Raw genomic sequence first — 14875 nt, 5'->3', positions numbered from 1 at the left:
ATGAATTTTGTTACATTATTTGTTTTAGTATTTACCCATAAAACAACAACTGAATGATCTGTAATGCCAAGATTCAATACTAAAGGATTTGATTTAACGCCATGTGTGATATTAAATCTAACTAAACAGTGTTCAATGTAGATTTTACTTTCACCTACTATTCTAGTCAGTTTGTAGACAAGAGAGTAGACCCATAGCTGACTAATACATGTCAGCCATGACATCATCTGCCACAGTATTACAGTTTAAGTCATCTGTAAAAATCAAGTTCAATGATTTACTTCTGGCTGGTTTATACCTTCCAATTGAACCCACACTGGGTACAGCAAAATCCGATGTGTCAGTTATATCTGGGCAATCTTATGGATGTCCAGGAGCGGCACATCACTAACCGTAAATGTTGATATTTCAGGGGCACAAGGGTAATTTAATAGGTCTAGTCTACAGTGGGAGATGACTGTTGGAGTTGGTAGGGTTCGATCTCTAAGAGTTAAAGGTTGTTGCCAGCCTAGACACAAGGGTGTACCACCCCCTGCCTGCTTTTACTGGAGAGGCTGGTTCAGAGCTGACTTTCCCTTCTTCCAATTGAAAACATGACCTGAGATTAGTGCCTTAAATTTTTCCTCATGAATCTCGACAAGAGGTGGCCTTAACCTTACCCACCCCATAATATCCTGTCACTCTGGAAGCAGCGTAAAGGTTCTTATAGGACTATGTGCAATTTTATAAGCTTCTTGTCCTAAGAGAACAAAAAAACCCACTAATTGTATATAAATTTATTTTGTTAAAGTAATCCAAACTTCGGTTAGCACTACGAAACCAGGAAAAAAGTTTAGACTATAATACTAGCCAATTCAACATTTTGCTGCACGCTTTGAATATTTTGATTTAAGGAAACTGAACCGTCACTTTATACAAGAAACAGCTGAGGGACTCCCACCAGCACGTGGATTGTACTCACCACGTGGGAGACCCACATGTCCAGTAGGCTCTGCAGGAACTTGGGGGATGACAGCAATGAGGACTTGTTAAGCTGCTCTTGCCTAAGATCACAGTCGCTGTACATGGGCTTCATCAGAGCACACACCATGTCGATGGCAGCATGTGTGATCGCTTCATGGTTCCTCTTCAACGCCTTCACCACCATGTTACCCAGCCCTTCCCGGAATCTGAAAAATAAAGCATGACAATTGAATTTTAATCAGCCAAAACAGATATGTAGGCAGGACTGCGCGTGTGACGGTGTGTACGCGTTCAGGTGGAAGGGTTGTCCTGTAATCCTCTGGGGCTCTTGATGTGGTGGACAAACTATAGGTGTAATGTTTATTACACACGTTTATGTAATGTCTATTACACAGGCTTACGAAGCTCTGCCATCTGAGGTTGGAGTTAAACTGTTCAACAAGCTGCCCTTAGACCTGCGTGTTGAAAAAAGGAAACCACTGTTTAAGAGGAAGCTAAGGCAAGTAGCCTACTACTCTGTTGGTGAGTTTACGGATTATGAGGATTAATAAATTCTGTTGGGTTGGGGGTGCCGTTATGTGTAGCACTTTAGCTTTTTACCTTACAAACTTTTTACATTATTTGTTTACAATTATTATAATTATTATACAATGGAATTTTATATTTTTAAGGGTACTTATTTGTTAATTGTATTGTTTTTGTTAACTTTACTTATATTCTTATATATTTTAATTGATATGACGCATGCCATACAATATTGTAATTGTCTACAGCAATAAAGCTATTATTATTATTATTTTAATAATACATGACGACCTTTCTTGGACCCCACATTTAGACGCTCTTCCATATTACAAACCCTGTACAAAACTGTGTGTAATGCGATGGATATAAAAAAAAGTGATACAGCTACTGTAAAAGTTGCCTATCATCCCCTGTTTAAAACACATCTTCGTTAAGGATTAGCTGTATGGGGTGGCACCATAGTGTATAATATACATTTACTCATTCTTCAAGAATTCTTGGAAATCTCAAATTTCGAAAATCATTTAGGAATTTCTTCAAACATCCAAGAATACTTACAGTAGTAAACCTACACATCCTAGAGGTTGTGGTGCATATATACATAAAAGCACCTGAGACAGGAAGGAGATATGCACAAATCCATCAATATGACATAAGACATTCAACCAACTAGCGCACGGCTACTAGGACAATTCCCAGCTACAGTGGTCACAAGCTGTGGAATGCATTACTGGAAGAGTTGAAAAAGACGGACCAAAACCATTTTAGACATAACCTCAACAACTGATTACAGAACAGACAATTCTACTCATTACAAGAATTTACGGTCAAGACAACCAGACCGAGACCTAGCCTTTAAGCTTATGTACTGTAATTTACTGACACTATAACTTAATTAAGTGAAGTTTATGTAAATAAAGATAAAATTTTATTTGATTTTATTGTCATTTACTAAACATTAACTCCCTCGATGAACTTAAGCTGTGGCTCATACCAAAATTCATAAAAATTGTGTTCACATTGTAATTAAATTTATTTTCTATGTATAATAAATTAAATGTTATATTTGTGTATTTCAGGAAATTATGATTGAATATAAAAGTAGAATTTAATGAATACCACAATTATTTAGGGAAGAGTTTCTAAAGATTTAAAAGAATAATAATCTCATATTTTAATGAAATAACTAAAAATATTTTTATGCAAAAATATTTTTTTATAGAACTGTGATATAAAGCAGAAATTTATTCTTGAGTATACAATTTTGTTGACTGTTGAAAACACTATTATTGATGTAGTTACCAAATGTTTACTGAGGCCAACTTGTTTAGATAATCATATATTACCTGATATTTTCTTTATTTGAATTGAATAGTCCTTCTGCCTCAGTCGAAAGAAATAGATAGATTTTGCGACAACTGAAATATTATTAATTTATTCTCATGCAACTTTCACATACTAATTGTCTCAAAAAACCATTTAAGATACAAACAAAAAAGTTTATAGAAACATTTGATGAAATGTTACGAGCATTCAGAACACTATTTTTTTCTCTTGCTTCATAAATAATAGAGTTGTGAATTTTTTTAGTTTAAAGAGTCACCACAATGGAATGAAATGGCGTTCCAAGTTTGTGAACAAATTTAGTTGAGATATTTACAAGATCAATTTTTGTACTAAATTTCAACTTGTTTGGGTTTTTTATGACAGTTTTGTATCTACAAGCTCCGTTATATAGGATATATATATATATATATATATAATATATAAAACTTCTGAAGAGGGCGGTGATTTTGGCCTCAGGGGGTAATGTTCAGTGAAGTTATGCTGACATTTTCGGTAAATCCTACCTTGGTGGGGACAATTGTAACAGACTCATTTTGTATACAGATTTATGAATGGCAGACAAAAAGAAAGCAGAAGTGAGGATTCAAACAGAATATGCACACTATAGACTGTGTAGAAACTTACCCGCGGAGAGTTGAGAATGCGCTGAAGCCAGCCTTGGAAGCTATCAGTCTGCGTAAGGTGTGGAACAATGCTTCTAGATCAGCAGGCTCCATGTCTTGAGGATCTATCTCCCGTTCCATGATGGCCTGCATGGTTTGTTGTATCGCCTTTTCTTTGTTGTCTGAGAAAAGTCCCTGGATACACAAATTACACATTTAATTAACACTATAGATTGCTTGTAACCCTTTGCATGCCACTACCGTAATAAATCCATTAACTTTCCTATAACGCCAAGACATGTAAAAAAGTTTGTTCTTTAAGTTCAAAGCTAATTTTTATTATAACAATTATAAAGGGTAAAAGCAAAAATATTATAAAACAGGGCATTTTACTTAAAATTAGCATATGTATTGATAAAAATAAAAGTACTATTTACAAAACTGTTTATTTTTATATAATTATTTTAAATAATTTTTAAATTAAATACACCTCGTTGCACTATAAAACAAGATAAATATTTCGAACTAATTTCAACACTACCGGACGATGAAGAATAATAATGAGATACGTAGTAGATGCGCACTCGTGACAACCGAGAAAGCAGTAATACTAACCACGGATGTTTGGTTATGGCTCTATAGGAGATGCAGAACTTACGAGCAGGTGGTCGGAGTTGGAAAAAGGGCTCTCCTGTCCCCCTGCCGCAGAGTGAAGGTCGTTTATAAATACTTCCTTGGCAAGCGTGATAAGCACAGAGCATGCACCAGGCATTTCAAAGGCCTTTTGTGAACTATAAAACTCTCCAAGAGACATAATTTATAATATCGGATATAACTGTATTTGGCGTTGTTGTCAAAGTAAACAATTCTAATATATCCATTTATGGCATGGGAAGGGTTAAACTCTTGAAACACCACACTTTTTCTCAGAGCTATCCCTCTTTATTTTGGCCGTAAAATGAGATTTTGGCAGGAGGTGAATTGAAAATGGTGAAAATATGTGTCTATAGTCAGTCTATTTTACTGAGAATAAGCGGTACATGGTCTAAGGCACGAAAACAGATAGCACATCTAACAGGGTGCCCACTCGAAACCTCTTTTCAAATTCCCAGTTTTCCGGTCGAACATTTTCGATTATCTAGTCTATTTTCAAACCAAATAGACAACTGTAGTACTGCATTTAACCCATACTCCAAGTGTAACGATGACGTTTTATCGTCACTAGCAGTGTTTGAAAGAAATGCCACAAAGCTGCGGTGCACTAGCATTTCGTCACTAGCGATACGTGAGAAATTCAGTGACAATTTATCGTTATCACCTATTTTAAGCTCCTTAGTTTTTATCTCTGTGTCTTTCGATGTGTCGATATAACATTGTGTATACCTAATAACTTTCCTTTCTGTGAAGTTTAGAAAATACATCTATACAATTCGGAAATACAACGATAACAAATAAACACTAACACAGCGCTATCGTAGGGCAGACTGCAGCCAGGTCAGTTCAGTACAATAAACAAATAAACCAAATACTTTCATCTGAACTCTACTTGATTAATTAATCTTTTTGGGGGGAGGGGGAAGTATCAGGGCAGTACCATACGATGGCGCTTATCCACCACCAATTCTAAACATTAAATGTTTCTCCTGCTGCTCAACCCTCAGCTCAGTCTGTCATTGCTGTGCAACAGGGCGCAAACGCCCCCTTCTCGGCATTTCTTGTTGTAACTAACCCACTACTTTCTTCTCCAAAAGGTATCTTATTAAGCTTTGTATAAATCCAACTGACATTCTGATGTACTCAAAAACCCGGACTGCACCTCTTATCAAACCGCATTATATTATTTGACGATCCTAGCTCTGATGCATGTTTATAACACTACATTTTAGGCCTGTGCTATCTATCTAACACACGTCTTTCCAAAACACTATTTTCTCTAAAGAAGAGATGGACAACTTTGCCCGGAGACCCCACTTCGGCAACTAAATAATACTTAAGTACAAAAAAATCCGTTTGTATCGCGGTTACTACCGCTTTGCCGCGTTACCACTTAAAGCGTACCACTGGTTTAGTGCCGAAGTCAGAAATGATCGATCGGCCGATTTTAATTGTCCAATGCATTACGTAACCTTATGTATCATGTTACGTTTTTATGGGGGGAGCGGGGGCTTGCCACGGAAAAGGAGTAGACCTAATCAAGATAAACTCACTACACTAGTGGAGGTAACCTTAGATCAACCGGCGTCAGATGTAGCTCACAAATATATGTCGATCTTAATTCACAATTTCATGAGCCACGTCACGTAAAATACCATGTTTCGTGAATAATCAATTCTGGATTCAAAAAGCTGTCAAATTATGTCTTGATTTTATAAGTTCTTGGAGACGGAAAAAAATTATTTTTGAAATTTTCCCGGTTCTCAGAAAAATTCCCGGCTTATTCCTGGTCCGTTATATTCTTGGTTTATTCCCGGTTTCCCGGTCGGGTGGCTACCCCGATCTATGTAGTGCTTGACCTCTATAGTTCTATTTTTAACACGGTGGTACCAAATGTGTTAAGAAAATAAGTATAATTTATACTGTTATGTTTTAACATTAGCTATTCTAATACAAGTTGACGGACACTACTCACATCCTGAGTGACCTGGTGTATCAGTCCACTGTACGGTACATTGGTGTTGAAACGTTCCAACATCTCAAACAACGACCTCTTGCAAGGCACCTCTCTCAGGTACTGCATGTGTAGCGATTCTACCTGGAGAGAACATTGACAACTTTGTTTTAAATTTAAAAAAAAAAGTAAGAATATAGTTCTTTAAAACAATAAACATAATTGTAATTTGGTTTTCAGATAACACATAAATCTATTGTAGAGTTCTGACAAGCTTAAATGGCAATAAAATAATATTTTGACTGTGCAGATGCTCAATAAAAAATTAGTGGAGTTGTACAAGATGACCTCGGTCACATATATGACTAAGAGCTTTATTATAGGTCACATATTATAGCTTTATAAAAATAAGAATACCTAGCTGTTTGACCTTATATTCAAACTGTTAGACCTTGGCCATGGTTACACAAGGTGGTATTTGGCCCCATCAACTAGCTGCCTCCATCTATACCAGTCTACATCACCCTCTGCCAGTTTTTCTTAGGTACCACTCTATTCCATTGCTTCTAGGGTCTTCCATAGGGTCTCCTTCCCATTAGATTTCCTTTACCATCTTTCCTACATCTCTTCTAATCACATGTCCTGCCCACCTTAACCTTCTATTACCAGTTTCAACAACAAATGTCTAATTTGTTGCTTGTGTTTTAGCCTCCATTTGTTATCTTCTCCATAAAGAAGAATTGGTCTAATATCAGCCATGTATTTTAAAATTTGTTTTACGTGAGAGCAATTTTTAATCTTAATGTTTTATATGCTGCATGCATTTTTCTGTTTACTAGGTTAATACCGCTCTGAATTTTCAGATGCACATAGTTCATTGCATTCACGTTTATTATAAGCATTACAATCTGTTCCTATATGTTTACATTTGTCAACTTATTTAGACTTAAGATTCAAAATTCTTAAAACTCACTCATTGATTCATCGACCAAAATGCACTAGTTTAGTTTTTTCATAATTTATTTGTAATCCTAATGATCTAAATTTTTCTATTAAAATTCTTGTAATCTCTATCAATTCTTCTGTTTCACAAAATTAATACTATATCATCTGCAAAGGCTAACACTCCTATATAAGTTTTGATTTTTTCATTTCTTATCAATGATTTTTCTAAGTAATATTCAATAGTAGAGATGAAAGACTTCCTCCTTGTTTTTCACTTGTTTTTATTGCAAACTGTATGAGTATTTGTTTTCTACTTTTATCTTGCATTTACAATCTTTTGCACTTCGCTTTGCTACTTTGAATTAGTTTGGTGGGAATTTCATATTTGATTTCTAATTATAGAATCATATGTCTATAAATTATCCATATAACATTCTTTGATGAATTCTTAATAGATGGCTACAGTTTTTGTTAACATATACATATTTAATCAGAAGTAAACCTGCCTTTAAATTAAAAAAGCTCAAGAGCCTTAAATCTGATTAGAAATGGCATTATTGAAAACTAACCGATAAATATTGAATTCTTTGAAATCTTTCAGAAATGTACCTGAACTGAAATTACTCAAAATTAACAGTTTGATTGGCTGTTCAACGATGTATAATCTTTAGAAGCAGTTCACTTTTAAAATAAAACCTCTACAATACATTTAAAAGTTATTTCTAGATCAAAATATTATAACTGAACCAGTCAGTCAAAGGAATAAAAGAAACCAAAACTTAAAAAGGCTAAAAATTAAGTTAATCAAGCTCTAATCAGGTGACTGAAACATTTAGATTAAGTTGAACGTCAAATTGTTTCAAATTTTTCAAACTGGCCTCAAAAATAGTAAGATTTTATAAATCAATGAACAAGGCTAGATGAATTTTCATGAGCAATATATGTAAATAAAAAATGTAAGTATTATTATACCTCTTCCTCCATGGCAACGTAAAAAGGCCCCATTCTCTTCCCTCTGCCCGTAGGTTTCATCTTGACGTGTACGTCCATGTTGCCTGAGCCTCGCACCCCGTCTAACAGAGTGGCCAGTAGGGAGTCTCTGTATCAATTACACACAAGAGGTTTTAGTCAACTTTAGTTGTTATTTAGAACACAATAATTTAAATTTGTTTCACATCATTCTGTAAATCATAGTAAATAGAGATATATAAATTTACTATTATTGAAAATCATCATTAAAGAATAAAATAGCATTTACCAATCAAAATGTATTACTACGAATAAAATTTATATTCACTAAAACATTAATTAATTTGAGGTTAGAAGTCTAAGAAATTGGTCACACTTTTCATGACTTCTTAAAAAAAAACCTAAATTATTTTTTTACATTCTTCTAGATTATTACTAATCTATAAAAATGAAAAATAATCCACATTTGTTTACAATTATTGTCAAGTAACCAAGTGTTTTAATAACAAACTCAAGACAAAAACAAAGAAATTCTTAACATATATAGTAAAAAGGTAGTTTTACAATGAAAAACATAATATCATATTTTAAAGTTTTAATTTATTCTTGTAATGATGATGTCAACAATGTATTATTCTAAGTTATTGGAAGAATATCACTCTAGATTAGTTTATTACTGAATAATTCTGTTTTAGTCTATTCTTTGCAATTAGAAATTTATTCAGAGATAATAGTTTATGCTTGCATTTACAATACATGGAATTCAATCCAGAATGCACGATGTGGCTTAACCCTTTATAAACTAGGAAACTTCCACATTCATCTTCACGGCATATCATTCAACCAACAATATACTTACAAGATTACAGACAGTGGAAAATGTTTGTAGCAACAAACATGTAAACAACTTAAATTAATAATATGTGTAATAAGTTTAAAATATTTGCAATGAATGCTGTAAATGAAATTTATATACCTTGGTATTAATTTAGAGTAAACAAAAAAAATGGAAATTTCTACAAGAATTATTTTAATGATGCTACTACAGCTGTGGTTTACATATATTTACTGTGCTCTAAGTGCATCTGAAGGATGTACTATAGCATTCCATCTGAAGGACGCTTGTTTCTTATCAAAACATAAAGTTGACCAGCTTCCTTTTGCATCATACTAGTTAAATGTTCTTATTGCATTATTTTAATAAAACATTCAAGATCGTTATAATATTTGCTACAAATAAAACTATTTAAGTCTTTAGGCATTTATATAATTCCAAAATTAAGAATGTTGTTTGTGGTGTGTCCGCAAACACTGACCTGTTCGTGGTGAGGTAAGTCTTTGAGCTGCCATCAGCATACTCGATGGTGAAGAGCTGCGAGTTGTTGTCACAGCGTATCAGTGCTGTCACGTTGGTGAGTGGCCGTAACGTCACAGCATTGTATGTTTGCAGGTCTCGCTCTATCAGACACACTTGACTCAGGCAGAGCAGTCGCCGCTCCGAGTCCGAGTGACGGTTCGTCTGTATTTTCTCTACGGTGAACTCCACCACGGACGTTATAAATTCATCATCACTGCACAAAATCGGTTTAACACAATGCGATTAGCACAATTTTCCTGATTTATTTGTTAACTAATTTTTGTGTTGTAGTGTTTTGTAAGTGATAAACCAAGTAACAAAAGAGATGAAGGAGCATGAGCATATTTGTGAAAATGAGAGCAGTATAGAAACATTACTAGAAAAAAGGATATATAGGAAACAAAACATAATAAGGAAAAATATGTTAATTACCACATTATTTAGCTCTGAACTGCAGATTGACTAATAGCAATAACTATGTAACTTCGTCAAACAGTTCAAGCTGTAGTCATACACTACTATAGTTTTGACTTTTTCTGGTGTCTGTGTCAATAAATATTATTAGCGAGGATTTTCCATCTGGAATTGTCATAGTTTAACACTTTGAGTGCCACAGCGTTTTGCGATATGGTACGCATAAAATGCTGAGCGAAAATGCCTGATTCTGCAAGGGTCTGGTTAAAAATTCATAACAAATTTATTTATTGGTATAATGTCTTGGGTTTTCGTTTTTTTTTTTTTTTAGATAAATATATTTTCTTTATACATATAATACATTGATCACTTATTTAACGTTTTTATACAAATACAATAAAAAAATCATTAACAAAAACTTTATGAGGAAGAACATTTTGTTTTTTATTTTGACACAACTTAGTGTTATTGAAATATTTTATTTTTTCACTTTTAGTTATTCTATCTTATACTCCATTTAATTCTTTACAAAAAGACATAAAATTTTTTTACACTTTTAAATAAAGTTTGGAAAATAAATATGAAAATATGAACTACTACAAAACTAGAAAATTTTCTAACCTAACCTAACACTCTGTGTATTGTCTACACTGCTAATGCTCAAATCTAATGCCTGCAATACTAGGTCTTCATTGTCAGCAATATTTTTACGACTCATTGTTTATAAATATCACTGAACAAACACAAAAAGCATAAAAACTATATTTAGTAACGTATTTAGTAAAGTACTAGATGCTTACGATCGCCGTAACTCACGGTCAAGTCATTGTTCTACTTACACACAGACTAGAACAACATACACAAATGAAATAATTTGAAGATACTAACTACAAACCCATTTACACTTAAAAACTTTCAATATCATTTGTGAAATAAACAGCAGCGCAAACAAAACATGCGAAGGCTCGTCCGCATAGCGGTCGATTCTACACTCGACTGACGCGTAAAAATCAGAATCCAGAATGCAACAAAACCTACATCAAAAGTTACGTTGAAGCCTTTAGAATGCGTATGTATAGTCATTGAGCCAATTTAGATAAATACTATATAAAATATAAGCGTTACTGCAGAAGTCGCTAACAGCGATTCTGGCATTTCTTGCATATAATGCGGGATCGCTGACAGCGATGCTCCGGCACTCAAAGGGTTAAAATTCACAAACACAGTACAAATACAATGAATAAATAAATACATTTATTTCTTTACAATACATTGTTTCTCGTACTATTTATTTGTTATGTTTGTACTGTGTTCGTGAATTTTAAACTATGACGACTCCAGATGGATAATCATCGCTTTTAATATTTATTGACATCGACACCAGAAGATGACTTATTAAAAGTTGAAACTATAGTAGTGTATGATTACAATTTGAACTATTTGACGAAGGTACGTAAGTTAGTTATTGTTATTAGAAAAATGTGTTTTAACAAACTCCTGAATTTATACAAATGTCAATTGTATAATACATACAAATAATATTAATACAATATTTACATTCCAGTGCATCTTTGATATTTACCTGTACTTTCCAAATCTTTGATTGGCAAACTCTTCCAGCGTGATCTCTTCCGTTTCCACTTCAAGCTTAATTGCTAAAAAATAAGCAGCTTTCTCTTGAGCTTTTCTTATGACATCATCACGGTTTTGACTGATGAACATGTGCTGCAACATAATCACTATTTAATTTGTTACACAACAAATTTTGTTACAAGTAATCAGACCTATACTTTATGAAAGATAAACTATGAGATCTGTCCAGAAAGTAACAGACGTCTGATGTATCGCAGTGACTGGCAGAGCTCGAGCCACCATTTTGGTGTTAAAACATTTCTTCACTCCGTATACATCCAGTCATGGTATAGCATGTCAATTGTGAAAAAAAAAAACATCTAACTGCAAGCCGATGTAAATCGGTGTTTGATACTGCAGGGATAGATTTCTAAAGAAATAATATTGAAAAACTTATGCCACAGTTTGATAAGTGCCTTTTTTTTTTCTTTTTTTTTCCTTTGGGGCGGCCTACTGCCATGCACTTAAGCCTCAAGGGCTTTTTGCGCACCCCGGAAACACACCATGAGGCCCACCAGTCTACAATTTCAGCAGTTCCACAAACTGCCGATAAGTGCCTTAAACTGTATGGGTTTTTGTAGAAAAGAATGTACCTTCCAAATAAATGTAATAAAATTTTGCATTTTCATTTTGTTAAATTTAGACCGCAGATGCTTACTGTAAATAAATAATACCTTTATTTAGCCAGCGTATTTTAACTTACAATTGCTTTTCAAATCAACTGTTGTCCAGTAAATTAGAAATAAATAATAAATAAAACCAAACTTAACCTTAAAGATAAAGAAATTGATGTGGTATTGTAAAGTGAAAAATCTAATTACAGTTTATTTATTCTTACATAAAGCGCCTAATTTCTTGAGATGTGTATCTCTCAACCTATGTTTAAAATTTTCATAAGAAACTACACTTTTGACTTGCAAGAGAAGGTCATTGAACAATTTGGGGCCGAAGTATGAAAAGCCCTTCCTCTCAATCTCAAGCTTTATTTTGGGAAAAATGGAGATTACGGTTCTGTCGGGTGATGCGACCAACGTCTTAAAGGTGACTTCCAAACCACCACCAATGGTCGGGCAGGCAGACTGCTTGCAAGGACAGGATCGCTCAGTGGTCACCCATCCTAGCAGCAGCCACGCTCGACGTTGCTTACATTGTGTTTAAGTACTGTGGCTTAAGAATAAGAGCTTTGTGAATCGTGCAATATATCAGCATTCTGCATACCACTTCCATGGACAGCATTTTGGCAGTCATCGGAAGGATACATGGTTAAAGTGCTTTAAATTTAAAATAAACCTTATAAAAATATATGTAAATAGCTTGTAGCCTGCAAAATATTTTACAGCAAAATTATTTCAGCACTTCCTTTGCAATAAGGTACTGGTGTTGAAATGGTTGTTGAAATGGCTGATATTATTCAATGGCAATGATGATTTCTTATAATACTCAACTCGAAAACAATGGATAGGGACTCCTGGGTGTAACACTTTACTTTCTATTAATGGGGAACGGTAACTTTTTTAGTATTAGTTTTCCTTCATGTTATTTTTTTGTTACTAAAAACCATTCAGTAACAAATGTATGAATATTATTTCTCAATTAGAAATTCTGTTGTACCTATTGATAACTCTGTTAATATTCTTTCAGCAGTGGCTGTAGAACTATCTTCACAAACACCGTACATAAATATATTCATGTATTTTTTTAAATGTTGTAGATGGAGCTTATATTGGTACTGATAACTTACTTACATTAAAACATAAAACCAATATTTAATACTTTTATTATTTTGTGAGGCCTTTCGATATCAAGGATATCTTCTTGTATGTTTTAGTTGAAAGTACAGAATTCAAACAAACTTCAACGATTCCACCAACCCTAAGCAAACAACCTATGAACTAATAACTTACTTGTATAAGCAAATAATCAAGTTGTACTAACTGTACAACTTACTTTATAGATTACTTACCTTATATTATTACTTATATTACATTACTTTGTATATTACTGTTTGTACTTTACTGTACTAACTGTAATATACAAACAGACCAATACTCACATGGACTAAACCAGCTACTGAACAGCTGTTATTTGTATTGAAAACTTAAGGAGACATGTTTCTCCTAAAAATGTATCACATTGTTTAAAATCAAACTGAAATTCATTGATTAAAGTTTATTATTACTGACGATGGATAATTTGAGAGGACAAGTTTTCAGAATTTTGCCAATGTGAATGTTATGAATAGAACACTAGTTTTTTCGGATTGAAATCCATCCTCCGGGTGTTAAACGATCTAACGCATGAGGTTACGTTACACACAAAAATTAAATACTAATTGAGATATGGCAATGAACTTTCCCAGGTCATGGTTTACAATAGAACAAGTTGGACAAGGAAAAAACTCAGGCATAAAAATTCCTTTATTATCTCTGATGGGTGCGGATATGTTGTTCAGTGTACTAGATCCAGTCGTTCTGGACTATCGGTATAAACTGAACTCGTGCAGTATGTTAGCAAGAAATTACAATTTTTTTTTTTTTTGTCACAGATGGGCCAGGTTTTCCTAGGCCTGGTAGTTGCCTCTCAGCCATCTGGCTTATTGTGCACCCGCTCCCAGGTTTAAGCTGTATCAAATCCCAGGCCTTTACAAAACCATGAGATCGTTTTGCTCGCTTACCATAATATTCAAAGAGTTGATCTGCCAGCCACAAGAATTACTTCCTATATCAAAATCATCTATAGACTGGATTGCTTCCAATATGATCACTGAAGCACTTGACATATCAGTCTTTAACACTGGACTCTCTGATCACACAGCCCAGAAGTGCACTATCACCAACTTAGAGGAAATAAAAACACCTAAATCAGTGCACAGAGCAATTGGAGGAAGAAACTTTGGATGAGCTGAAATGGTTGTTAATAAATGAAAGGTGGGAAAAAAGTGTATACATCTTTAAACTCAGAGGAAGCTTACAACAACTACAGAACCACGGTAAACAATAGCTCTGGACACTGCTTGCCCTCTTAAAACTGCCAGGACTAAAAAGACCAAACCTAAACACTTTGCAGATGCAGAAGCATTAATTCTGAAGAATGATTACCTAGCTTACCTCAACCAGTTTGAAACCACAGGAAATCTTGCTGACAGAATCAAAGCGACAGACTTAAAAAAAAAGTATGACCAAAGACTGAAGACCCTAAGAAGTCAAAGAATCGCAGATCAAATTACCAACTCCCAAAATAAGTCAAAAACAATCTGGGAAACGATTAATAGTGTCCGATCAAAAAAACAAGACACCTTACCTCAGCTCAAACTGACCATCAATGGACAAACTTATTGAAGACACATATGCTGTAGCTGAACAGTTTCAATGATTATTTTGCCAACATTGCAAAATACACCATTGATCGTAATAATGGCACTGCCAGGAGACCAGTTGAACTCCCTGGAGGGACTCACACCAGTGAACTCAGATCATTAAGACCCACAACCCAAGAGGAGTTAAGATCAATTAT

General features: G+C 34.2%; 1 protein-coding gene across 1 annotated transcript in view; it reads right to left on the bottom strand.

Annotated features, from left to right (window-relative positions):
- LOC124355448 (dnaJ homolog subfamily C member 13) overlaps positions 1-14875 on the bottom strand; it is a 102402-nt gene that overhangs the window by 66088 nt on the left and 21439 nt on the right. Inside the window, exons 5-10 of the mRNA XM_046806589.1 lie at positions 11313-11455; positions 9276-9530; positions 7963-8089; positions 6067-6189; positions 3460-3632; positions 962-1169 (exon numbers count right to left, since the gene is read on the bottom strand). Of these exons, the coding sequence (XP_046662545.1) occupies positions 962-1169; positions 3460-3632; positions 6067-6189; positions 7963-8089; positions 9276-9530; positions 11313-11455 (1029 nt within the window). The remainder of the gene's footprint in view (positions 1-961; positions 1170-3459; positions 3633-6066; positions 6190-7962; positions 8090-9275; positions 9531-11312; positions 11456-14875) is intronic.

The sequence above is a fragment of the Homalodisca vitripennis genome, chromosome 2, assembly GCF_021130785.1.
Source record: "Homalodisca vitripennis isolate AUS2020 chromosome 2, UT_GWSS_2.1, whole genome shotgun sequence".
Classification (NCBI taxonomy): domain Eukaryota; kingdom Metazoa; phylum Arthropoda; class Insecta; order Hemiptera; family Cicadellidae; genus Homalodisca; species Homalodisca vitripennis.
The sequence above is the reverse complement of the archived record's forward strand: the minus strand, read 5'-3'. Positions and strand labels throughout refer to the sequence as shown.